This window comes from Ursus arctos, unplaced genomic scaffold (assembly GCF_023065955.2).
Source record: "Ursus arctos isolate Adak ecotype North America unplaced genomic scaffold, UrsArc2.0 scaffold_32, whole genome shotgun sequence".
Lineage (NCBI taxonomy): Eukaryota > Metazoa > Chordata > Mammalia > Carnivora > Ursidae > Ursus > Ursus arctos.
Window position 1 is genome coordinate 20,565,406 of NW_026623008.1, and position 25,506 is coordinate 20,590,911.

At 51.3% G+C, this 25,506-nt stretch overlaps 1 protein-coding gene across 1 annotated transcript; it reads left to right on the forward strand.

Moving 5' to 3' along the window:
• The first annotated feature begins 5,262 nt into the window (after window positions 1-5,262).
• SESN2 (sestrin 2) lies at window positions 5,263-21,915 on the forward strand. The gene is made up of 10 exons (XM_026516898.4): window positions 5,263-5,744; window positions 12,027-12,092; window positions 13,355-13,552; window positions 14,073-14,255; window positions 14,361-14,573; window positions 15,129-15,279; window positions 15,751-15,869; window positions 16,247-16,437; window positions 19,342-19,486; window positions 20,060-21,915. Exons 1-10 carry the CDS (start codon window positions 5,652-5,654, stop codon window positions 20,144-20,146), a joined length of 1,446 nt encoding a protein of 481 aa, XP_026372683.1. The 5' UTR covers window positions 5,263-5,651; the 3' UTR covers window positions 20,147-21,915.
• Window positions 21,916-25,506: the final 3,591 nt, after the last annotated feature.

Below are 25,506 nucleotides of genomic sequence, written 5' to 3' on the forward strand. Positions count from 1 at the left end.
TAAAGATTTTATTTATTTATTTGACAGAGAGAGAGCCAGCGAGAGAGGGAGCACAAGCAGGGGCAGTGGGAGAGGAAGAAGCAGGCTCCCAGCAGAGGGGCTCGATCCCAGAACACCAGAATCACGCCCTGAGCCAAAGGCAGACGCTCAACGACTGAGCCACCCAGGCGCCCCTGATTGCCCCATTTTACACAGCAGGAAAGTTTCAAAGAAGTGAAGCGACTTGCCTACGTTCAGACAGCTAGAAGGGGTTAGAACTGGAAACGTCAATTCGGATATCCTGATTCCAAGTCCAGCTTATTTTCTGGGGGGAGTGGCTACAGAAGTCTTTCAGTAGGAAGAGATGGGACAGGGTGGTGGCAAGGGCCAGAGACATTACTCCAAGCACAGACCTCAGGCTGACTGTCTGAAAAATGGGAAGTGTAGGGCGTCTAAGGAGTGGAGGAGAGAGGGAAAGAGGGAAAAAACAGAAGAGCAAAATCAGTTTTGTTTTTGTTTGTTTTTTTTCTGGAAATGTGAGGCTCCCAGAGCACCCCGCAGTGGGGGCTTGGATGAAGGTTCTAGTCTCTGCCCTGTGACCAGCTTTCTGGGGGCCCTCAAGCTTCCTGCCTGTAAGATGAAAAAGAGGAAACCAGAAGAACGGGAAGTACATTCAGGCTGGGAGGTCTTTTGGGAGTCTGGTCCCTGCTGGCATCCGAGGAATCCTCAGCAACCACACGATCTTTATTTAGCTGTTGCCTGGACTCTTTTCAGGACCTTTAGGCGGTGGCATGGGACCTGACTATCCTATAAACTCAAAATGGTTTTGGGGTGACCCTGAATCCATCCTTTTGCCCAGTCCGTTCTGAACTGTAGCAGAGTGTTGCCTGCAGGGGGCGCCGATGGCTCACTTAGCCGACAAAACCAAACGGAAATTCTTAGTGAATTATCCCAAAGCACCCAGCTGGTCAGTTTTTGTCTTTTATTTATTAAGAGGGGTGACGCTTTTGAAACCTGATCGTTTCTGTCCGCAGTACACAATTGACGAAACTGAATTCTACGCATTGCCCAACACGAGTCCTCTCTACAGTGGCTCTGAAGGGTTAGAGCTCATTTCAGTTCCTTTGTTTTACAGATGAGGGAACAAATTCTAAAAGCTTTAAAAAAATCACTTTGGGTCGCAAAGCTAAAAACTAACACCCTTAGGTGCCTGACTCCTGGGCAGTGGTCTAAGGAGACAGTTGGCTATGTTGCCTAGAGTCTGTGGCTGTCCTGTGCTCAACTCCAAGGAACAATCTCCATTTTGGTTGTAAGGCTTGACAGCTCAGGACCTGTCAGCCAGAAGGATCTTCCTCAGCACCTACAATGCCTGTGTAATGAGTAATTAAAATGCACGAATGTGTGCATGAGCCATGGAGGGTGGGTCTGATTTATCAAACCAGTTGAAATTAGGTTTCTTTCCTGAAAGCTCCCCCAAGGCAGGAATAGTATTCTGAGATGGGGGCAGTGAAAATAATAAAAAGAGCTCGGAAAATTACAGCTGGGATGATAAATCACAGCCCCAGGTACGGTCAGGGTACCAGGTTATTATAGCAAAGTGATTCCAGAATTTGGGATTCGAAAATTAATTCAGGAAGAATGAACACAGAACAAATGAGAATCCCATTAAGGTTAAAATCTGTAAGAGGGTCTGAAGCTGAAGAAACCTCAAAAATATTTCAAATCCAATCTAGATGTATCTTCAGGGCTGGAATGTGATTGAAGAATAAAAAAAGCTTTGGCCAATCAGTGGCCTCAACATAGCTGATGCAAGAGTCGAGTGAGTATGGCAACAGGAGGTGGAGATCTTTACTGAACCAAAAATACAAGGTGTGGGGGAGGGGCGGAATAAGCCCAGCCTGTGTCACCGGGCCATGCCCTCCTGGGCAAAAAGCTTTACTGATGGATTTCCAGAGCCCAGGACAGAGCTTGGTACACACTAGCTGGTCAATAAATGTTTACTGAGTAAAAGAGAGAGGGAAGAAGCGGGAGCCCTGACCAGCAGGCTTGCTCTGAGTGGAGCTGGTTCAGTGATTCATCTTTTCACTGGTTTCTTTTGCTCAGATTCCAACTGCCCTGGCCACTTTCAGATGATAACTGGGCTTTTCATGGAGGCTGTCATCCTATAAAGAGGGATGTGCTGGCCTGCCAGTTATAGGCCACTTGACAATTATATTTGTCACTCCCAATTAGTATATTGCAATTCTGCTTTATGCATTACTTCCTTGTGGCAGTGTGCTTCTTACAGTTCAGGTCCTTCTCTTGTCCATGGTGTATCTAGTTTCTGCTTTTGGAGTCATTTCTGCCTGGGTTTGAAATCCTTACTCAGCACGTTACTAAGCTATCTTGGCCAACAAACCTCTTGAGCCTCCGTTTCCGCATCCGTCAAATGGGGGCATAATGCATACCTCACCAGGTTGTGGTCAGAGTTACATGAGCTAATAGATGTATCCTGGACTATTGTTGGAGCTCAGTAAATGGTACTATCTGTGCCTCTTCTGAGCTTTCCTTCCTCGGAGATTGGTTTACAAAAGCTCATCAAACTGAGAATATCAGTATCCTTTGCTTCTCCTTTTCACAAAATCACTAACTTTGTAAGTGAAGTCATGGGAACGATTTAGTGGCTTCCTTGAAGATTCTAAGGGATTACTCTACAGAGGAGAGTCACTCATATTTATTCATTCAAAAATATTTGCTGAGGACCTACTGCATGCTAATGAGGTCTACAAAGGCAATTGGACACTGCCTCAAAGGAGCTCTGGCACAGCCTGACGCAGTCAAAAGAAGATATGGTACGACCTTGACATGAAGCTTTACCTTTCTGAGCTCAAGTTTCCTCACTTTGCAAGAGTGATCAGTAACATATTCCATTGTCAGTTAGAAGGAGGGGGTAAGACACACAGAGATGATAACAAGGCTGCATCAAATTTAGAGATCAGTGGTATAAAGAGGTAGAAACAATGTGTTGAGGAGTGGAGGAGTGGAAGAGATTATTTTCAGCTGAGCTGAAAAAGCAACCCCTTTCTGTAGGAAGCGGCATTTTGAAGGCTTCATTCAGGCCTCAAACACACATGAAAGCATTGAATACCGGGTAGGATTTCAGTGGGCAGAGATTTGCAGAGAGAACTACTGGAAGAAAGGTTTGAAGGCCAAACAAGAAACATGGATGTGGCAGATGATAAGACTAGAAAGGTAGATTGAGGCAGATCTTGGCAGATATAAATATCAATCTAGAGGTTTGACCTTTATTTTGTAGCTGATGAAATACCAGTAAAACTTTCTGATCTAAATATTGACATTACAGCAGTGCCTGAGTGGCTCAGTCGGTTGAATGTCTGACTCATGATTTTGGCTCAGGTCATGATCCCAGGGTCCTGAGATCCAGCCCTGGATCAGGCTCCGCACTCAGTGGGGAATCTGCTGGAAATTCTCTCTCCCACTCCCTCTGCTCCTCCTCTCTCTCTCTCTCAAACCAATAAATAAATCTTTAAACATTGACATTATGGGGTAGGCGCCTGGGTGGCTCAGTCGTTACCTGCCTTCGGCTCAGGTCATGATCCCAGGGTCCTGGGATTGAGCCTCATATTGGGCTTCCTGCTCGGCAGGAAGCCTGCTTCTCCCTCTCACACTCCCCTTGTTTGTGTTCCCTCTCTCGCTGTCTCTCTCTGTCAAATAAATAAATAAAATCTTTTGAAAAATAAAAAAAATAAATCTGGGGGGCCTGGGTGGCTCAGTCAGTTGGGTGTCCAACTCTTGACGTCAGCTCAGATCATGATCACAGGGTTGTGGGATCGAGCCCCATGTCAGTGCTCCACGCTCAGCTCAGAGTCTGCTTGACATTCTCTCTCTCCCTCTTGCCCCTCCCTCTGCTCATGCTCTCTCTCTCTCTCTCAAAATAAATAAATAAAATCTTCAAAAAAATGAAATCTGAATCTGACATATGCTAATTTAGAGGGGAATTCAATTCAAAGAAAGATTCAGTCACCAAGGACATGTCGTTGGCAGGACACCCTTGGTGGCATAGGGCAGAGATAAAGATGTCAAGACATGGACACTGCCCTCAAGGAGCTTATAATCAAAGAGGGTGAAATAAGACATGTACACAGAAAACTACAATACAAAGTGGAGTAGGATAGGTGTTATAATAGAGACCCAGCCTAAGGGCCTTTGTTGCCCAGAAGAGGGTGAAATTCATTTCCCTCTTCCAAGAGCTGGAGGCAGGAGACCAAATCAGAGGGTCATCCTTGGAATGGTAAGCCTAGTCTCAAAGTCTCAGAGGGAAAATTGGAGGTCATCTAGCCTACCCAGGATTCTCTATCCAGAGTAAACTGACTTTAAGGTGGAAACAAAAAGTGGAGGTCCAAAGAAAAACTGAAGGAAGAGACTGTGGGAAGGAAACAGGAGATGAATTCACTATGAGGTGCTGAGGTGCTGGTGGAAGCAACTTACTCCCAAATGGAGCACTGAAGGCCAGGAAATGGATGAGATCAGGGAGGGCCAGAGTGTCTGGAGAGAAGAGGGATAAAAACAGAAACTGGGGAACACCCACGTTCCAGGGAGTCAGAGAAGGAGTGGCCATAGAAGAGATGTGAGAAAAGACCCAGAAGAACACCTTGTCTCAAAGTTTCTAGAAAGGGAGTGGCAGGGATGGAAGACAGGACTGGAGGAGGCCCCAAGGAAGCAAAAGGGAGGAAACTGAAGCATGGGGATTGAGGTTAGATATGGGGTTGCCAAGGACCTTTCGATGAATGGCTTTTCCAGGGACTCCACAACTAAGATGGATTCCCCATGCCTGGTACATTTTAAGGTGGAGCTCTCCCAGAGGCCAGGGGGACAGGCCTCTTATCTCCAAAGATCTGGGGTTCAGCTCTGTAATTAGCACCAGCTCTCCTAACCCTAACCAGTCCCTGCAGGAACTGAAAAGCTGAAGAACGCACTTGGGAGGGATTTCGCACCGGCTCTCCGGCCCAGCCCGGTGAAGTCCCGTTTCATCACGCAGCCCTAATGACTCTCTTGGCTGTCACTCTCGGCTGATGTTGCCAACAATCTGACTAAACCCTTTTGCAAAAGTTTGCAGCATTCATCCGGGGCTGACTACAGCTCCCAGAGTTCCCGGGCGCTTCCCGGTGCCGATTGGCGGAGCTGTCGGCTCCAGGGGGCGGTGCCGCCCCCGCCTCCCCGAGAAACAGGCACCTGATTGGCTGCGGCGCGGGGCTTTTGTGTCCCCGCCCTCCCCCGGGGACCGCAGCAGGCTGAGCGGCGCTGCTGGTGTCAGAGCCGGGCGAGCGCTGGCAGTTCCGCGGCGGGGATGCTGAAGAGCGCTGGGTTGGCGAGCAGCCGTGGCCACTGCGGACTTCCGAGGCACTCCGGGCCGTGAAAACCCCTGGGCCGCGGCCAATCCCAGGCTCCTGAGGCCATTCACCGTTCCAGAAGCCTGCCGAGGGGAGAGTCCAGCGGAGGAGCGGCTGTCCGCGGATTCTGGGCTTTCGGAGCGTTCTGGAACCCCGAGAGACACCCCGGGGCTCTAGAACCTCCCCAGCGGCCCCCAGTCCCGGCTTCCTGTGTGCGTCCGTCCCAAACCCCCTCGGGTGCGCGGGTCGCCGGCGAGCCGGGGCCGGATCCTGGCACACACCATGATCGTTGCAGACTCCGAGTGCCGCGCAGAGCTGAAGGGCTACCTGCCGTTCGCCCCGGGCGGCGGCGGCGGCGGCCCCGGGGCCGGAGAGGTAAGCAGCGGCCGAGCGACGCCACTCTTCCCCTGAGCCCCGAGCTGCGGCCGAGCTTCGGGCTGTCCCGAGCTGAATCTGTGCGCACCCCCCACCCCTCCAAAACGCCCCGGGCTCGGGGAGGGAGAGTGGAGCGCGTAACCTAGGAATGGGGTTGCATCAACTGGCTGTCTCGGCCCTCTCCGCCCCCTCCCCCTCCCCCCGGGGCTGTGGAACCTTCCCTGGCTCCCTCGGACTCCTGGCCAATGAGAGGGGAGCGTTCTCGAGGTTATCTTGGGTTTGGGCTCTTGACGGGAGAATCTTCAAGTCCAGGCAAATCCCGGCCGCTGCGGCCCGACCACTCCTCCTCCCCGCCCCCTTCCGCAGATTCCCTTCCTCTAGGCTGGGGCTGGCGGGCGGAGGACTCTTTCTAGGATACGTCCCCATTCCAGTCTCCCAGTGCGGGGATTGAGGCACCTGGGACTTGCCAGTGAAGGTCGACCTAGTCCCCCGCCTACACCTGCACCCCCGATTTGCAGCGGGGGAGCGCGGGTGTTCCGGGGCCTTGGCTGGCTGCGGGGTATGCGGCGGTGGCGGCGGCCGAAGCTGGTTTCAAGGAGAGAAACCCTGGACGCGGCTTCCGAAGGCAAGCGCGGATTAGGCTGCGCCCTACTAAGTGGTCTGAGGTCGCAGAAGTTTGTTTCGCAGGGACTCTTTGCACTGAAGCTAGGAATGGGCTGGGCCTAATCTGACACACCTCCTGCCTCCTCCCCACCCCCCGTCACCACCACCGTCCACAGTGGACATCTTATCATTTCTTAAGCACCTCCTAGATGCTGATCTCCGGGTTTTGCCTTTTCTGAGTCCTCGGTACTAAACTAGCAAAATAGGAGCTACACTTCAGCCCCATTTTCCAGGATGAGGAAACTGAGGCCCAGGAGGGGCTATGGAGAGACTTCCTTCGCTAGTCCCACCAAGTAGCTCATTCTCTGGCCTGGGCGGCTCTAAGATTCCCTGCTGTGCTTGGCACTACAGAGAGTTTTGCTTGTTTTAGTTTCCAGGCCTGGAGCATGATGCAAGTGTATTGCTGTGCCTGGGAGTGCGACAACTGCTAGTCCTACTGTGTGACCCTGGGAAAATCGCTGTCCTTCTCTGAGCAGCTTGGTTTCTAGGGGTCCTACCTCCAGCCGTCTATGGTTTGTGTCCTGGGTTTTCTGTGAGCTTGTTTACACTTCCCCATCATGGTTTAAGAACCCCAGGTGGAGGAATGAGACCCACTCCTGTCACTTGTCTGCTGAGTGGCTTTGACCAAGTCACTTTGAGTCCATTTCTTTCTGGTGGGGGCTGGGGGGAGTCATATTATTATTGAGAACACCTGGCTACTACAGGGGAGCTGCTGGGTTGATATTCCAGCCCTCCCGTTCACTTGCTGTGTGACCTTGGCCAAGTGATCATTTCTCCCGTCTGCAACTTCTTCCTATGGAGATTGATAGTATCTCTGAGGATTGTTAGGAGAAAGGACAGAATACAAGCAAAGGCTAAAGGACAGTTCTTGGAACGTAATCACTGAGTCAGAGATGCTGGGTATCGTTAGAATGTGGTCATTTCCCTTTCCCCAGAGTGTGTCACAATGGGGTGCCTGAACCTGTCCCTCTTGCCTGAGGTGTGAGTTGGCCCTTCCCTCTCTGGGAAGTGGCCTGGGGAGAAGTGAGTGCCCCAGGTGGTCTGGGCAGGCTCTAAGGGAGTGGCCTTTAGGTGGAAGCCACTTGTCAGCAGCAAGGGAAAGATGGTGGTATCTGAACCCTTTCCACATACTCTTCTCTCTCAAGAAAAAGAGGACCTTGGGAAGATGCCTGCTTTAAGCAGAATCCTTAGAAGACAGTAGGGCGCTGAACTTACAGAGCCTGATGCCCAAGGGAACACCCAAAAGTACAGGCCCCTCAACTCCCATCACTTTACCATATGCTCTTAACCTAAAAGGGTCAAGGCCTACAGACTCTAGGACTTCACTCTAGGACTGGTGGTATGTGTTTAGAGCCCTCTTGGGCTCTAGAATCACTTCCTCAAACATCAACTTCCTCAGGGAGGCTTTCCCTCCCCCACCCGATAAGTCCCTTCTGCATACCCTCTTTCAGTCCCTCTTCTCAGCGGTCGGAGCTTTAATCCCAATTATAGTGTAACAGTCATGTAATTGGTGTTTGTGTGTCTCCTTTGCGAGACTAGAAGCATCATGTAGGTCACACCCCCAGCACTGTTCTTACCACCTAATAAGTGTTCCTAACTCTTTACCCCTTGTTGGCTTAACTGACCCTCGTGACCTGTGCATACTTCGAAGTCAGACCTGAGCTGTGCGCGTCTGGAGCAGGACTCGGAAAGAGCCTCAGTGAGCTGTCTCTGAAGAAAGAGTAATAAGCCCTATTTCCCTCGGGGTAGTTGTGAGAAATCAGCCAGATCATATGTGTAAAGCACTTAGCCTAGTGCCCAGCCCATGGCTCCACTCACACCCCTTCCCTCCAAGGCTGGAGGTAAGAGGCTGCTTGGGCTCTGTGTCTCCCTCTCATGTGTGAACTCATGCAGGTACCTGAGTTCTGGAGACGGCTGCCCATGGAGTGGGGTACGGGGGAGTCTCTGCCCCTTACCACCTGGCAGAATGACTTCATAGGTGTGTGTAGCTGAGGCCTGGGGGTTGCAGGCTCCGGATGGGGTGCCGAGAATAAAGGCTGGGGCTACTCCAAGAGGCCGATGTGGGTGGTGAACAGAATCCTTGGAAGCCAAACTGAACTGAGCTCGTATCTCAGGCTGGCCACTTGTCAGCTGGTGCTTAACCTTTGGAATCTTAATCCTTCCTTGGGTGCAACATAGAGACCCCCACCCCACCCCAAAACTGATGAAGAGTAGATGGAACCTGTATGCAAATGCCTGAGCGAATATAAAAAATAACATTTAGCGAGGGTTTACATTAGGAGGCAGGCACTGGGCTTGTGGGGCGATTATCCTCTTTTTACAATTTGCCTGAAGCCCTCCCTGCTCAGTGGCCACCGAGAGGGCTGTCTGACTTCAGCATTACTGGGGTACCAGGGAACTCGATCCCCCTGCCCTCCAAGTAAGGAAAAACACTGTATGCAGGTGTCGTGTCCGGGAGCAGTGGATCCCAGGAAACGTGGGCAGGGAGGAGGAGCTTCTCCTGGTGAACCCCAGGTGCAAAGCCTGACTTGACCTCTCTGACACTTACCATCTGTAAGATGGGAGCCCTAGGAGGAGGAGTAGAGCCTACCTTTCAGTGCACGTGAAAGGCCTAGCTGGTGGTAATCAGTGGTGCTACCTACCATTGTTGTTAGGACTTCCTACTCCGGGAAATAGGGGAGGGCTGATGTGGAGGCATCATCTCTTGGCAGCAGGACCCTGCCCTGCCTGCTTTCCCTCAAGTTCTGGGTGTCAGGGTCAGAGAAGCTTTCAGGGTCTTGAAGCTCTGGATCGGAATCTACGTGGTCTCGCCTTCAGGATTTTGTATTTTCTGTTCCCTTCGAGTGGAATGCTGGTCCCCTAGATCTTTGTGGGCCCTGCTGCCTTCTCATCAACTCATTTAGATATTTGCTATTTAGATACCAACACAAAGGTTACCTCCCCAGTAGCTTTCCCTGTCTCCTCAGACTAATATATGGTACACCCCACCCCATCATACACTCTCTCGCTGCTCTATTTCATTTACTTTATACAATCTGTGATTTGAAACCCTATTCATCATCTGTCATTCGCCTTTAGATCATAAATTCTGTGAAGGCTGAGACTGTCTTTTCACTCCTGTTCTCTAGCTGCCTGCATTGTACTCATCAAAAATATTTGTGAACAAACTAATTCTGGTTCCACCTGGAAAGCACTTAGCACAGTACCTTATACTTGAGAAAATGATCAATAAAGGGTGTGAAACACCGGCCCTCCACCCTGGCTGTAAATTATGCTGGGCTCCACCCAATTAAATTATAATTGCTGGAGGTGGGACCTTGGCATTGGCATCTTTTTAAGAGCTTCTCAAAGGGGCTTTGTGCTGCTCCCGCTGAGAAGCCCTTGTTTGAAATTGCAATGAGGTTAAGGTTAATGATGGCTGACTGCTGACTTTTATGAAGTGCTTCTGGTGATACAGGTACTGAGGTAAGGGCTGTAGGGGCATTATCTCTTTAAATCCTCATGCCTGCCCAGTGAAAGTGGGTACTATTATCCCCATTATTTGGTAGGGAAACCGAGGCTCCCCTAGCTAGCAGAGAATAGGTGGTGGAGTTGTCTTATGAGCCCAGGCATTCTGGGTCAGGAGCCTGTATCTTTTAAATGTACTCTGTAATTACCATCATGGCTGTCACTATCGTCATCACCATCACCATCATCATTATCATCAGGACTGAAAATGGTGGGTCCAGACCTATCGGCTGAAGACTCACAGGTTATCAGCTCCTTCCCTCAACAGGTCCTAGGGCAAATTTTAGAGTAAGAAGGGGTTCCCAAGGCTGTACCCTGTACCTCCCCAGCACCTTGGGGGGCCCTCCAGGTCTCCCTCTCCTAACCCTCTCCCCACCCACCCTCAGGCTCTGGTTTTCTATCTGTCCTCAGGTCCCCTGAGGGAGAGGCCCAGATTGTGGAGTCAGCAGTCCTTATCTCCTACTAGACAGAGCTGTTAGGCTTTTTTTCTTTGGTGAGGGAGGAGGGAAGCTGAAAGAGAGTACTTGGAGATTGCTGGGATTTCTGTGCTGGACTTGGACCAGCCTGGCCTGGTAGCTCCCAGAAGTGTGGGCTGAAAGGGGCCTGAGCAATTAGCCCACGTACCTTCTTTGTCCAAGATTAAGGCCCAGAGAGTCTAGGTCACTTTCTCAAAGTCACTCAGCGGTTGGTAGCAGAATTGGTACTCAGACCTGGGACTTGCAGATCCCATTGTTTTTTCTGTGTGGTCTTTGAGAGTCCCAGAGTTCTGCCTCCCTCAGGGGTCTTTTGGCCATCTGAGAAGGGAGGTTCAATGATTATCTCTAGTCCCTGGACACCTAGGGATTGATACTCAGTCTGGTTTCCAGTGAGGAGGGGAGAGTTAGGGAGACACTGTCTCTGTCCAGTGAGGACATGACTCTGGTTTGGGTAAACTATTTTCAAGGCCAGTACTGAGAGCCCTCCCCCCCCCCCCACCCCGTACCAAAACAAATGAATAGATAAAACCTCCTCTCTGAACCCCACCTCTCAGACCAGGAGCAGATTTAGCGAGTGCATGACTGGTGGTTTCTGAAGAGGCTCCAATACATGGCATCAGAATAGATGCTGCTGTCAGCCTTGTGTGCCCTGCTTGGACTCCTTCTGCTCAGCTTTCTCTGTTCTCTTCATTCACAGGGTGGTATGAATGACCTGGCCCTGCTCTCCATAAAATGTGGTCTGGCAGTAGGGAGACCAGAATCAGACAATTACAAGACAGTGTTTTCAGAAGCAAAAGCACCAGGAAGTGTAGGGTCCCAGCTGAGGGTCAGAAGAAGGTTCCCAGACCCTGGAAGACTGTGAGATAGCTTTGCAAAAGGAGTGACCAGTGGGAGAACAGTAGGCCTGAACCACTAATTTACCTGGAAGGCTATGGGAGCTAGAGGTGGGGTTTTAAGCCAGCTGATCAGATTTGCACTTGAGAAAATTTCGTTGGGCTGCAGAAAGTTTACCCTCCTCGAAACCACCAGTGTCATGGACTCATTGCATGTGCTCCTCGTTCTAGAGGTGATGTTTTCCTTATTCGTTTGTTTCGTTAATTTGGGAGAGGGTGGGTAGGAGAGGGCGGGGCACTGGAGGCAGGGAGGCCATTGGTGAGGCTGTGGGTGGCAGTCCAGACAAGAGATGGTTATAGTCTGCGAGGTAGGTGGTGGCGGTGGTGGGAGGGCTGAAGACGTGACACTTGGAGAGCAGTTGAGGCTGTTCATAGGAATCTAAGTAATGGACTTGATAGTCTGGCTGCAGGATGCAGACGAGGGGGGTTCATATATGGGATCTCCACGGCTGCTAAAACGTGGCCTCCTGGAGAGACGGGTACCATGGTGGCTGTATATTTCCCTTCCCCACGCCCCTCCCACCCAAAACTGGGACTCCTGGGTCCCTGCCCTTTCTTGCTTACCCTTTCTCCACCTGCCACCAGGTGTCTGTCTCCCACCTGACTCCTCCATGCGGGGTGCACCGAAAGGGTGGTTTTAAAAGCTCGGTGTGGCCTGTTGGGTAGGAGGAGAACGCTGGAGAGATGACTATACTCCTGGTCCTCCCTTTTACCTCCAATAAGCATGGTGTGATTCCTTCTAGGAGCAGAGGGAAAGCCGGGCTCGGCGAGGCCCCCGAGGGCCCAGTGCCTTCATCCCGGTAGAGGAGGTAAGCTTGGAAGGGGTTAGGAAATCTCGGTCTCTGGGAAGAAAGGACATGGGCCATTGTGTGGGTGGGGGTCTTTTCCTGTCTCTCGAAATAACGGCGTCAGGTTCCTGACTCATTTAACCCACCAACAGCTCTGTGAAGCATGCGTATCAACCCCACGTTGCTGGGAAGAAACGGGCTCAAAGAGATAAAGTGATAATGACACAGCTAGGTAATGAACAAACTTCGGATTCCCAGAACAAGGCCTGTTCTTAAAGAAGATAGAACTATCTGTATTAACTGCTCTTCCTTGACTATACATACATGACATTTTTTTCAACTTCAAAAGTGATATTATATTCATTATAAAAATTTTTAATGTCTCAGCTCTAGTCTCATGAATCTCACCTCCCACAGAGATAATCACGGTTACTTAACCATTTATCACTGTTTCTTGGACTTTTTGTCATATAGAACCAAGGTCATAGTTTACAACATTTGAGGTGGGGGGTTATCGTCGTATTCTTTATTTTTGTCACTTAATACAAGACATATCTTTCACCCACTGAGTCAGATCATTCATTCATTCATTTACCAGATACCTATTGAACGATTCATCTATGTCAGGCACTGTTGTAAGTGCAGGGGATAGAGCAGAGAACAAGACAGACAAAACTCCTTGCCATCGCAGAGCTGACGTTCTAGCATGGGGTTGGTGGTGGCGGGGATATCTTCAAAGTACATGCGTAGAAAAATTTAAAAATAATAGTTCCCTCCTATTTCTTTGGCCTTGGGTGAACAAAAGCAAATGTTTTGTTTTGTCGTCCTGTTTGCTCGCCTAAATGTGTAGCCAAGTAGTTAATGAGCTGTTAACAAATGTCTAACCTACCCCCCCTCCCCCAGTTCTCTCTCCACCCTTTGTAAATGGAAAGCAAACAACCACCTGCTGATTATTTATATCTAGCCCGGAATTTTCAACTCAAGTATTGTTCTCGTATTTTATTTTTTCACATTTTAAATAACCGGTCCTCTTTTATAACGAAGGAAATAAATAGGCTTTGGTGCGACTTTGGACTTGAATCCACGTTCTGTCATCTGCTAGATCTGTGACCCTGAGCCAGGAAATCACCTAAGGAACTATCTTTTTCTCCCCTATTTTCCTTTTTTTAGCCATGGTGGTCGTTTTTGGTTTCTTGGCTATTATAGTCCCAGTGCAGTGAATACGTTGATCTCTCTGGTGTGGAGAGCAGGACGGAACCCACCCTCTCCCCTGTGCTTGGCAGGTCCTTCAGGAGGGAGCAGAGAGCCTGGAGCAGCACCTGCGGCTGGAGGCACTGATGTCCTCGGGGCGGGTGGACAACCTGGCGGTGGTGATGGGCCTGCACCCTGACTACCTCAGCTGCTTCTGGCGCCTGCACTGCCTCCTGCTGCACGCAGACGGGCCCCTGGCCAGCTCCTGGCGCCACTACATTGCCATCATGGTGAGCCTGTCGGAGCCCAGCTTTTGTCGGGTTGGCCACATGGGGGGATTTGGTCTTTGGATCTCTTTGCTGGTGCTTCCTGAGTTCGTTTCATACGCTGGGAGGAGAGGCCGCCCAGAGCAGAGGAAAGCCCTGACTTTATCTGATCATCCACAGAATTCTAGATTTTGAAGAGAGGCTTTTTTTTTTTTTTTTAATTAAGTAGGCTCCACACCCAGGATGGAGCCTGATGCAGGGCTTGAACTCAACGACCCCGAGATAGATCAAGACCTGAGCTGATATCAGGAGTTGGACACCTAATCAACAGAGCCACCCAGGCGCCCCAAAGAGAGGCATTTGTAGTCAGAATCAGAAAACTGAGGCACAAAAGATTCAGGTGACCTGCCTAAGGGAGGACAGCTGACTAGTGAAGCCGGGGTTAGGACCTAAGTGTCCTGCCTCTCTGGCAACAGTGAGGCCTGCGATTTCTCCCTCCATGGGGTATCCACCCTGAACAAGGCTCTGTCCACCCCCTGCACAGGCTGCCGCCCGCCACCAGTGTTCCTACCTGGTGGGTTCGCACATGGCCGAGTTTCTGCAGACGGGAGGTGACCCTGAGTGGCTGCTTGGTCTCCATCGGGCCCCCGAGAAGCTGCGCAAACTCAGCGAGATCAACAAGTTGCTGGCACACCGGCCGTGGCTCATCACCAAGGAGCACATCCAGGTGCCGTGGGCAGGGGGCACGGGGACACAGGGGCCGGGCTGGGGCACGTCAGCCAGTCAGCCCAGGGCCACGCCCTGAGCAGGTCTGGCCTCTTTTCCTCTCCAGGCCTTGCTGAAGACGGGCGAGCACAGCTGGTCTCTGGCCGAGCTCATCCAGGCCCTGGTCCTGCTCACCCACTGCCACTCACTGGCGTCCTTCGTGTTTGGCTGTGGCATCCTCCCTGAGGGGGACTCAGAGGGCAGCCCTGCCCCCCAGGCACCTTCACCACCCAGTGAGCGGAGCAGCCCCCCCAGCAGGGACCCAATGAACAGCTCTGGGGTAAGGCATGGGCCTGGGTCTTGTGGGGAAAGGAGGCTAGCATGGCCTCTGGTTCTGGGATGGAAGCCAGCGCTTCCTTCTCTCGCACTGAGAGGCCTCAGAAAAGTTCGTTGACTTTGAGACTCTTTTCTCACCTGTGAAGTGAGGCTAAAGACCCCTCCTTCATAGCAGTTGTGAGGTTAAATGAAAGAACCATGTGGTTGGCCCCTCGGCATGTCACAGGTCTAAGGTCTCCTGCGTATTAGCACATTACAGATACGAAGTTTGCCTCTTACTCTATAAGGCGGCCTTGTTTGTTTTGATATAAAATTACAGCTACTTTAACAACAGTACCTTTCCTGTGAGGGAAGTTGATACACAAAGAAGATGTGCCTACCCCGTAGCTTCTTAAACTTCGCTTTGGAAAACACAGACCATGCAAGCTGCCCAGCACCGTGGCTGCCTCGGGGGGCAGGAGACCTTTGTGATCACTCGGGACGGCCTGGCTTGTGGGAGGGATGTGTGGACTGTCCTGGGGCCGAGGAGTAAACGGTCACCCCTGGGTCCCTCCTCCAGGGCTTTGAGGCTGCCCGGGACGTGGAAGCTTTGATGGAACGCATGAGGCAGCTGCAGGAGAGCCTGTTACGGGATGAGGGGGCATCCCAGGAGGAGATGGAGAGCCGCTTTGAGCTGGAGAAGTCAGAGAGCCTTCTGGTGACTCCCTCAGGTACGGGATCACAGGCATCCAGGGCCCAGGGGTTGCCCCCTTTCTTAACACCATCCCTCCTGGGGAGTGGGCAACTCTGTGCACGGCACCTCTTGGATTTTGGAGGCAGCCACATCCCGGCTACTTCTTCTAAGATGTTCCGAGCGTGGACTTCAGGGTCAGACCTGGGTTTGAATCATGACGCGTCAGCCCTTCTGGCAATGTGACGCCTGATAAGTCACTTCCTGTCTCAGGGCCTCAGCCTCCTCCCCTGTGAAGGATGGGCGTGGGGGTAAATGGGACAATGGAAGCAAAGCTCTTAGCACAGAGTTAAGTGGCTCCGTGAATAACTGCTGTTGTTACTTCCGGGGCTGTAGCCCCCGGGTCCGTGGGTCCACCTCATCCTCCCCCAGCCACCTGTTGATTAGTCAGGCGTAGGTGCCCTGTACTCCATGCCTTGGCCTCACTGTGACGTGCTTCTGACGTCCTTAGCTGACATCCTGGAGCCCTCTCCACACCCAGACATGCTGTGCTTTGTGGACGACCCCACGTTCGGCTATGAGGACTTCACCCGGCGAGGGGCTGAGGCGCCCCCCACCTTCCGTGCCCAGGTAGGCTTTCCAGGCTATTCTTGGCATTGCTCTGGGTTGACGGACAAGCAGAGGTGGATGGTTGGAGTGGTTAGAGAGCCGGGCACCTTCTCCCTCACGATTCCATAAGGGAAATGGGATACCCTAGATCATGACAGGACCGTTCTGCGCCCTAAGCTCAGGGATCATAAGGACAAGGTCATCACCAGGGTACGTCCTCCTTGGCTTCTTAGACCCAGACCAAGCAGCAGGCCCAGATCAAGCAGCAGTTTAGATCTGTGGGGCGGGAAAGGGACATTATGGAGAGCAAAGTTGTGCTTCAGAGGATGGGGTCCCTAGGGCCGGCCAGCCTCAGGCCCCCAAGATTCTGCTCCCTGACCCCTTCCCACGTGTCTCAGGATTATACCTGGGAAGACCATGGCTATTCACTGATCCAGCGGCTTTACCCTGAGGGCGGACAGCTGCTGGATGAGAAGTTCCAGGCAGCCTATAGCCTGACCTACAACACCATCGCCATGCACAGCGGAGTAGACACGTCCATGCTCCGCAGGGCCATCTGGAATTACATCCACTGTGTCTTCGGTATCAGGTGAGCAGCTAGCCCCTTACCAGGGCCTGCTGCACTGCCAGCCCTCAGTCCGAGCTCACAGCTGTTTCCTTTCCTGTTCGGTTTTTTCTTTTCCCTTCTGCCTGCCTATACTATTTTTCAAAGCAAATTTATTTCGTTGCTGATTATAAAAGGTAGTGGCTGTGCTGACTGTTTGAACCTTGTAGATGAAACTCTTTAATCCCACCCCCTAGAGATAACTGTGGAGATACCGAGAGAGAGAGAGAGAGAGAGAGAGAATTTCCATTCCAAGTAGGAATTCTTCTCTTACAATAAATAAGGACAACATAAATGCCCATCAGTAGGAGACTTTAAATAACGTTATAGCCACTCAGTGAAAAAGTATGCAGCTATTACAAATTATAATAATGGTCTCTTTACATTGCTATGGGAAATTATTCAAAACGTATTGAGAAAAAAGAAAGCTGGTTACCAATAAGAATCTTCCTTTTGTCCCCTCCTTTTTTTGCTAAAAATGTGTGCATGCATGGAAAATGTGTGGAAGGCTACACACTAAATGTTAATTAATAATGGTTGTCTCTGGATAGTATGTGATTAATTACATTTTCATCTTGTTACCTATTTCCTGATTTTTTCTAAGTAGATTTTTTAAATTGATGGAATCATGCTTGATATATTCTACAACTTGCTTTTTTTCACCTAATAATCTATTGTGAACTGCCTTCCTTGTCAGTATGAATAGACCTTTTAGGGTTTTTTATTTTTAAGATGTTATTTATTTATTTGAGAGGGGGAATGAACAAGAGAGAGAGCACGAGCAGGGGGAGGGGAAGGGGCAGAGAGAGAAGCAAGGAGCCCGATGAGGGGCTCAATTCCAGGGCCCCCAAATCATGACCTGAGCTGAAGGCAGATGCTTAACAGACCGAACCACCCAGGTGCCCCTCCTTTATGCTTTTTCATCCCTGCATGGTGTTCCGTTATAGATGTAATCTAATTCAACCTCTTCCCAATTGTCGGGTGTGTAGGTAGTTCACAGTTTTTCACGATCAAAAACACCTTGTGCACTGACTAGCCTTACACCTAAGTCCTTGTAGGTGAGCCCTAGGTGTGAAATTACTTGTCAGGAATATACACAGACCAATTTTTAAATTTTTAAAAAAATTTTTATTATTTTTTAATTTATTTTTTAGAGGGCAGGGAGGGGCAGAGAGAGAACCTTAAGTAGGCTCCATGCCCAACACGAGCCCAACTTGGGACTCAATCCTGCAACCCTGAGATCATAACCTGAGCTGAAAGCAAGAGTTGGAGGCTTAACTGACTGAGCCATCCAGCCCCCTCCATTTATTTATTTATTTATTCATTCATTCATTCATTCATTCATTCATCCATTCGTTTGTTCATATTTTTAAGTAGGCTCCATGCCCAGGTTGGAGCCCAATGCAGGACTTGAACCCACGACCCTGAGATCAAGAGATGAGCTAAGATCAAGAGTCAGACACTTAACCGACTGAGCCACCCAGGTTCCCCCAGGCCAATTTTTTTTTTTTTAATTTGAAGAAATGTCACTCTGATAACATTGTGGAAAATTCAAAGAATTAAGGGGAAAAAAAACCTTTCCCCAAATTCGGCTACTTCACAACCACACCCACATCCTGTGACATCTTTCTCCGTCGCTTTTCTTCTTTCTGATGTCGTTGCTTTTGTGTGGTTGGAGTTTTAATGGTTATTACATTTGTAAAAATGTATGTTTGCTGTTTCTAAAGAGAAAGAACTAGATTTATAGTAAATTTAGGAAACAGAAATAACAGAAAGAAGAAAATCAAGATCAGGATCATCTGTGACCCCGCCTGCCCTGACTGTTGTCAAGTATTTCTCTACTGTCTCTTTCCCACGCAGAAATAACCAAAACAGACACAATTTTACAAACACAAGATTTTCTTCCTCCTCGTTTCACTTATTTTACTCATTTAATCAAATGTGTGCATATTTTAATGAACGCATGATCTGGCTTTTCTCATTTAATGGTTTATTCCAAGCATAAAAAAAAAAAATCCAAATTGTAGAAAGGTCCATGTTCCCTGTAGAAAATGTGTGTTTATGTATGACTAGCTGTAAATTCTGTTCCACTGAGTGGATTCGGTTGTGCTTACCTGGGCATTCTCTTGCCGGGCATTGACAGTTCTCCAGTCCCGGGGAGGTGGAGGAGGGACAGGCATCTTAGAGTGTGGCCCAGGCTGCTTCTGTCCAGCCCCCAGGTCTGGGCACCCCCTTCTCCAACACGGACCTCCTGTGCCTTTGTCTACTGAGTCTGTCCTCCGGTTTTCAACCAATGTTCCCCGTCCTCATGACTCATTGGCTCACTGGACTGGAGAGGGACAGAGTGGCTTCTAGACTTGTCACCACCTGCTCTCTGACTTTGAACAAGCTAACTGCCTTATCCAGTCCTCAGTTTACCCATCCAGGAAATGAGTATCGCTTCTTTTTCCCTTTCTCTCTTCCTTCTCCAGGGGGCGGAAATGGGAGCCAGGCAGAGCTGGGCTTGAAGTCCATTCCCAGGACAAGTGGCTTCACTTTTCTGAATCTGCCTTTTGGCTATAAAATGGGCCGATGAACGTGGTGTATTACATATAATAGTTCTGCAGACCGCATATATAGTCGTTCTGAGGATTCCATGGGTACGTGTCCACATGGCCCGTGGCTGGTACTCAGGACAGCGTGCTCGTTCTCTGCATTCTTTGCAGTGGTCCCCAGCCAATCTAGTGGCCTGCGATGTATGACGTCAGCTATTTTTCTAAGAGGAACCAAGCTCCTACTTGCTTCCTACTTTCCGCTTGTTCTTGCCACACTCTGTTCCTCCTTCTGTAGGGTGGGGGTAGGGGAGAGGAGGCACTTGGAGAGTGATGCTATCGGGGCCTTTCCATCCAGATACGATGACTATGACTATGGGGAGGTGAACCAGCTCCTGGAACGGAACCTCAAGGTCTATATCAAGACAGTGGCCTGCTACCCGGAGAAGACCACACGAAGAATGTACAACCTCTTCTGGAGGCACTTCCGCCACTCGGAGAAGGTACAGCCTGTCGGGGAGGAGGGGGTCAGGACCCAGTGTGGTATCCCAGACTGAGTCTTCTGCCCATGGGGACACCTGGGTGTGTACCATCCTGGATTCCAGTCCTACTCTACTGTGTGTCCGACTCCATTTACTCACTTGTAAAATGGGAGTGTGCTTCACAGGGTCCTCGGTGGCAGCCAGAAGGAGCTGGGTTCAAATGTGAACACAATCACTCAGTAGCATGGTGACCTTGGGCAAGTCACTTTGCCCCCTGAGCTTGTTACCCTTACAGTAAGAGCAAACGCTGCCTGCATTTCAAGGTTGCTGGGAGGGTGAAATGAGAACCTGAGTGCCCAGGGCCAGCTCTTATTTTTAGCTTTGTGAGATAAAGAGATTAGTCAGGATAGGGATGAATGTGCCTGAAATTCCTCAGCTGCCATTGCACCAAAGTTCTCAGAGCCTTAGGAACGGTCAGGGTGTCCGTATGGGAGAAAAGGATGAGGCGAGTGGCCCAGACACATGGTGGTCTGGGAAGGAAGGGGGTGGCCAGAAGTGACATCAGTCACCAACAAGTCCTTGTCTGTGCCCCAGGTCCACGTGAACTTGCTGCTCCTGGAGGCCCGCATGCAGGCCGCCCTGCTCTACGCCCTGCGCGCCATCACCCGCTACATGACCTGACTGCAAGCAGGATCTGGGCCCGGAGCAGCTGCCCCTGGGGGCATCCTTCTCCCTGAGAGGACTTCTCTGTCTGGAGACAGACCCCGATCCCTTTCTGTCCCAGGCCCTCCCACCCCACTCTGGAGGTGGGCTTGTGTGTGACGTGCAGCCCCTGAGCCGTACCCTCCCTTTTTCTCACTGGAATGGACAGGATCATTGCACTGACTCTGGGATCTCAGTTCTGCCCCTGGGAGCTGGAAGAGGGCTAGCAGATCCCCAGGGACCACGCCCTTCTTCCTGCCCCTGACCCCAGAGGCAGAGGGCACAGGAAGGGAAATGAGCCGAGCTCGGATTCATGTGCCAGCAGGCTGGGCTGCAGGCAGCACAAGTCCCGTGGCCTTCCTGGACTGGGAAGTCCCTGGCTGCCCCTGAAGGAGAGGGGCAAGCACCTCCAGGGACTGACACTCCAAGCAGCTTTGCCTTTCCTCCTCCCTCCCTCCCTCCCAGATCTCATTACCTCCCCGTGCCATTCACCCATCAATGTGAAAGTCAGTGTCACAGCTGGTCTGTGTGTCCTGCTCCCCAAAAGCCTGTTCTGTTGGGCAGCCTGAAGGCCCCTTTTCCCTGGTTGCCTGAATCCTGGTTTAGCTCCTTTGACCTCCCCTTCACCCTCTTACCCATTTCTCCCATGCCTGCTCGTGGGAGGCCCCAGAAGAGAAACCAAGCGCATCAAAAAAGTAGATTATCTCTAGAGATTTTGGGGTGTCTGTGGGTCCCTTTGCCTTCTGAAGAGGAGGGAGTATTACCGGTTCTCTGTATTTTGGTTCTTTATGGGGGAGGTTTTTCAGGGCCTCACCTCTGTAGCCACAGTCAATGCCTGAGAGGAGGACGGAGAAATCTGTTCTCCCCAGAACTGCGCCGGCCCCCCAGAGGCTGGCACCCCGCTCTCCTGTCTCGCACGGCGCTGTCACAGACCTCTCCCGCCAAGCGAGCCTTTCTGAGTGGCTTCAGAGGCAGGGGCTCAGGGGGAAAGTTAGGAGACCCCAGCGTTCTTGTTTGGGGCCTGCCCCAGGCTGCGTTGCCAAACCTCCCGACCTCCGTTTGTATAGTTGCGGACGGGGGGCTGAGACTTTCTGTGATGTCTGAGTCTGCTCTGAGCTGCTCAGGCCAACCCGCCAGCAGCAAACTGCAAATCTTGCAGAGTCTCAAGGCCTCCAGGGATAGCCCGGCCCTGCAGGTAGTCTCTCCCGGCTGCCTTCCTAGGACAGCCCCCCAGCCCACCCCCCAGCCCCGTTTCCATCCCCTCCTCGATTTTAGGTGGATTGCTTGGAGGCAGAAGCAGCCAAGGACCGATCCCAGGCACTTTCTGTAGCAAATAAGCTGTGAATGATGACGTCCCTTGCCCTTCTTCTGACAGTATGCGCCTCCTCTCTGACCAGTTTGGAGGCGACTGAAGAAAGGCAGGGGTCATGCTGCTGCTGCTTCTGACCCTCCTCTCTGGAGAGGGCAGGAGAGGAGCCTGGTCAGCGTGCCACATTTCACACCCGTGCAGGCATGGGGAAGCGACTAGCACCCCCTTCGGGCCTCAGAGCCCTCCCTGCAATGAAGCTGGGCAGGAGGGAAGAGGCCCCAGCACTGGGGTTTGCATTCTAGAAGGGACATGATGATTCTGTAAATGTCCCCCGGGGGTGGGGAGGGAGGGGGATCTAGGGTTCACGTGCAGGAATCTTTGGCTTTGCTACCAGTTCTGTATGATGAAAAATAAAAGTTCACTGAGGTTTGGTTTTGTACTTCTTGTTAATGGGCTGTTTTTCCATTTGCAAGGGTCATGGTTCATCTCTTAGCATCAGCAGGGAGCTCTGATTGCATCACAGACCTGACCTACTGCCCCTACCCTGCTGGGCATTGCAGGGTGGGGAGTGGTTGGCATTAAAAGTCTATTCTGTCCCTTGGATGCCCAGCCCTGCCACCCATCTGTGGCTGGCCCGGCCAGCCTGTTAGGCCTAACATGGCCTGAAGAATAGTGGCCGTGTTATTTTCCTCACTAAGCCTGGCCTTGGGCTGGGTACTTGGAGGCCATTTTTCTGAATCTGCAAGAGAATTTAGACCCAGGGGTAAAGTGACATTGCTGGGGCCACGTAGGTAGTCGTTGGTGGAGCTGGGATTCCAACCAGGGTCTGCCTGACCCCAAAGCCAAAGCATTTCACCTTGCTGCTTTTCCTGCTACGGGGCTCCCCCTATCGCAGGGGGAGGCTTTTGAGAATCTGTGGGAACCCCTTGTGTTCCTTCCCTGCTCGACCACAGTATGCTTCCCTGCTTCTCATCACTTCTCCAGCACCAAGGAGACAACCAGGTGGAAAGGGTTAGATGTGGCCTCCACGTCGTACCAGCACCATTTGGTAGCTGTGTGATCTTGGTCAAGTTTCTTAGCTTCTCTGGGCACCGGGAACTCTAGTAAGCGTATCAGGGAAACCACATTATGACTAAGAACCAAGACCTCTTCTGTTGGCTTCCCACTTCCTCTAACACTGCTGTCATAAAATGAAAACTGGGTCCCCTCCAGGAAGCCTCCCCTGATTAACTCCATGTTCCCTTTCCCTTTACCCTCTTCATGTTTTGTGGTGTTCTACCTACCTGTTCTTCCTTCTAAAGTTGTTTGACGGGGTGTGAGAGAACAAACCAGATTGGAATGGAAAACTTGGATTCTGGTCCTGACTTAGCCACTTACTATCCCTGGGTTGGGGGGGGGGTTGTTGAATAATTATACTGGGCTTCAAATTTCCTCTGCCACAAAAACAGGCAATACATCTTCAGTTCTTCTCCAGGTCGCATTACCGAATGACTTTTCCCAAATGTTTTCATTTTTTAAAAATGTTTTATAAGATTTTATTTGTTAGAGAACCCACAAGCAGGGGGAGAGGCAGAGGCAAAGGGAGAAGCAGACTCCCCACTGAGCACGGAGCCCAACTGGGGACTCAGTCCCAGGACCCTGGGATCATAACCTGAGCCAAAGGCAGATGCTTAACCGACTGAGCCCCCCAGGGGCCCTTGCCAAATGTTTTCAAATTTAATATCTCAATCTTCACAACCCTGTGAGAAAGGGGTGACGTTCCCATTTTACAGATGTGGAAAAGGAACCTCAAGTGAGAGTCTAGGGAACACCAACTCAACAGTCACACCCAGGTTCAAATTCCAGCTTTGATATTTAATGTCGGTCTCAACCATAAGCAAATTAGTTCAGTTCTTAATACCTACGGGCACAGGAGCTTGTGTGGATTAAATAATGCATGAAAACCACCTAGCACAGTTCAGCTCCTGGCACCTAGCACCAGTGGGCCATTCAACATTTAGATATCTGCCCAACATCACCCAACTTAGGCTTTGAACCCTTGTCAGTCTGCTTCCAGATCATTGCTTTTGTCCCCAAACTCCCTAGGCCCTCGATCTGCGGGTGGTTTTATTTTTTTATTTTTTATTCAAATTAATTTGCGTGTGGAATTGAAAACTCTGGGCTCCAGACTGGATCTAATGAATCTCTTTTAGGTTTCCACATTTGCGATCCAGGACCTGGGCACACCTGTCCAGGTTGGAGTTTGTTCAAGGTTGCCGGTGGCTTGATTCTGTGTTTGGCTTTTGAAGCCGCGCTGGGATCGAGGACTGCTGATAATGGGTAGAGGCAGGACCTGGGCGAGTCTCCTCCAGCGGTTCCCAACATTCACCAGAGCCCTGGGACAAGCGGGATGAAGTGGCTCTCCAACTTTTTGTGCCTTGCCACCTCCTAGAGGACCAGTGTTTGGAGGTCGAACTGAGAAATTTGCAGCTTGAGCCGCTTCCCCGGTGTTCCGATGGGGGGGGGGGGGGCATCCTTTCATTCAACAGATGTCGTGCGCCAGCTACGTAAATGTGCTGCAGACAGAGCAGCCAACAAGACAGGCATGGCTCCTGCCCTTTGGACATGTAGCGTCCAGAGGAAGCGCCGGATTCGATTACTACACAACTACTTATTTAAATTCTACTTGCGATCCGCGCCCCAGAGGAGAAACAGGAGGTGCTGCGGTAGCCTAACAAACGAGCAGAGCTTTTTCTTCCAAGGAAATAAGTTGGACCTTCGCAGAAACCCAAACACATCCAAGAAGAGCAGCTTCTCCCCCGCTGCACCTTCTTGGAACCCGAGGGCTCCGTGGGACAGTTAGAAAACTGCTAATCTAGGGGCGCCTGGGTGGCACAGCAGTTAAGCGTCTGCCTTCGGCTCAGGGCGTGATCCCGGCGTTATGGGATCGAGCCCCACATCAGGCTCCTCTGCTGGGAGCCTGCTTCTTCCTCTCCCACTCCCCCTGCTTGTGTTCCCTCTCTCGCTGGCTGTCTCTATCTCTGTCGAATAAATAAATAAAATCTTAAAAAAAAAAAAGAAAAGAAAACTGCTAATCTACATTCCTACTAATGGATGCTGTGGGGTGCGGCCCAGACGGCGGCCCTCATTTCATCCCGCACCCCCGCCCCGTTGGGAGTGTCAGTTGCCGCAGGATCTCAGCGAAGCCCCTCTGGGAACTGCCCCGGACTGAAGGGAGCCGCCTCGCTGACCGTGTGGTCCTGCCAGGCAGTCTAGTCGGCCTTCAAGGACCAGCGGACGGGAGAGGAGTATACAAAGGCCTGGTCGCATGCCTCCATTTGAAACCACTCTGAAGGACTGTCCCAGCTCTGGGGCTCCCTTTGCGAGGTCAACGCTGCAGCTCCGCCCCAGCCCAACCCGTGCCCGGTCCTGCTGCGCTCTGCCCTCCGCTTCGGTCCCTGATACACGTCGTGCGTGCAAATTTCCACCTCGGAGTCCGCTTACAGACTCCGCCTACGGAGCAGAGAGCGGAGGCGACTTGCTTGAGGTCTCACAAGCCCGAACCTTCAGATCCCTGTCATGGTTTGTCACCACCCTGTGTCAGTCCCACAACTTCCCGTCTCGACCCTCTCTTCCTGAGGTTGGAGGCAACAGCTGCGGCGTGAAAGGGCCGGAATAGATGTCCACTCCCAACCCCACTCCCGCGGCTGGAGACCTTGGGCCAGTCACTTCCCATCTGTGGGGAGAAGGTTAAGTACCCTGTCTGAGCGCCCCCTCTTCTCCACGTCCGCCTGTGCGTGAGGGCCCTGCTCCTGGGAGAAGCCACGGCCCAGCTGCTGATAGCCGCAGAGATCCCCACCTCTGGCTGAATCACCTCTGACCTCACAGCTGGTTCCTGGGGTGGGGGGGGACCCTGCGCTCTGTCCCCGTTCTGCGTATCTGAGCTCACGCTTCAAGGAGGAGCCGTGCCAACGCTATCGAGTGCTGAGTTTGTTCCAGACACGACTGATGCTGGCTGTGTCCACGAATGAGACAGATGCAGTCCTGGCCC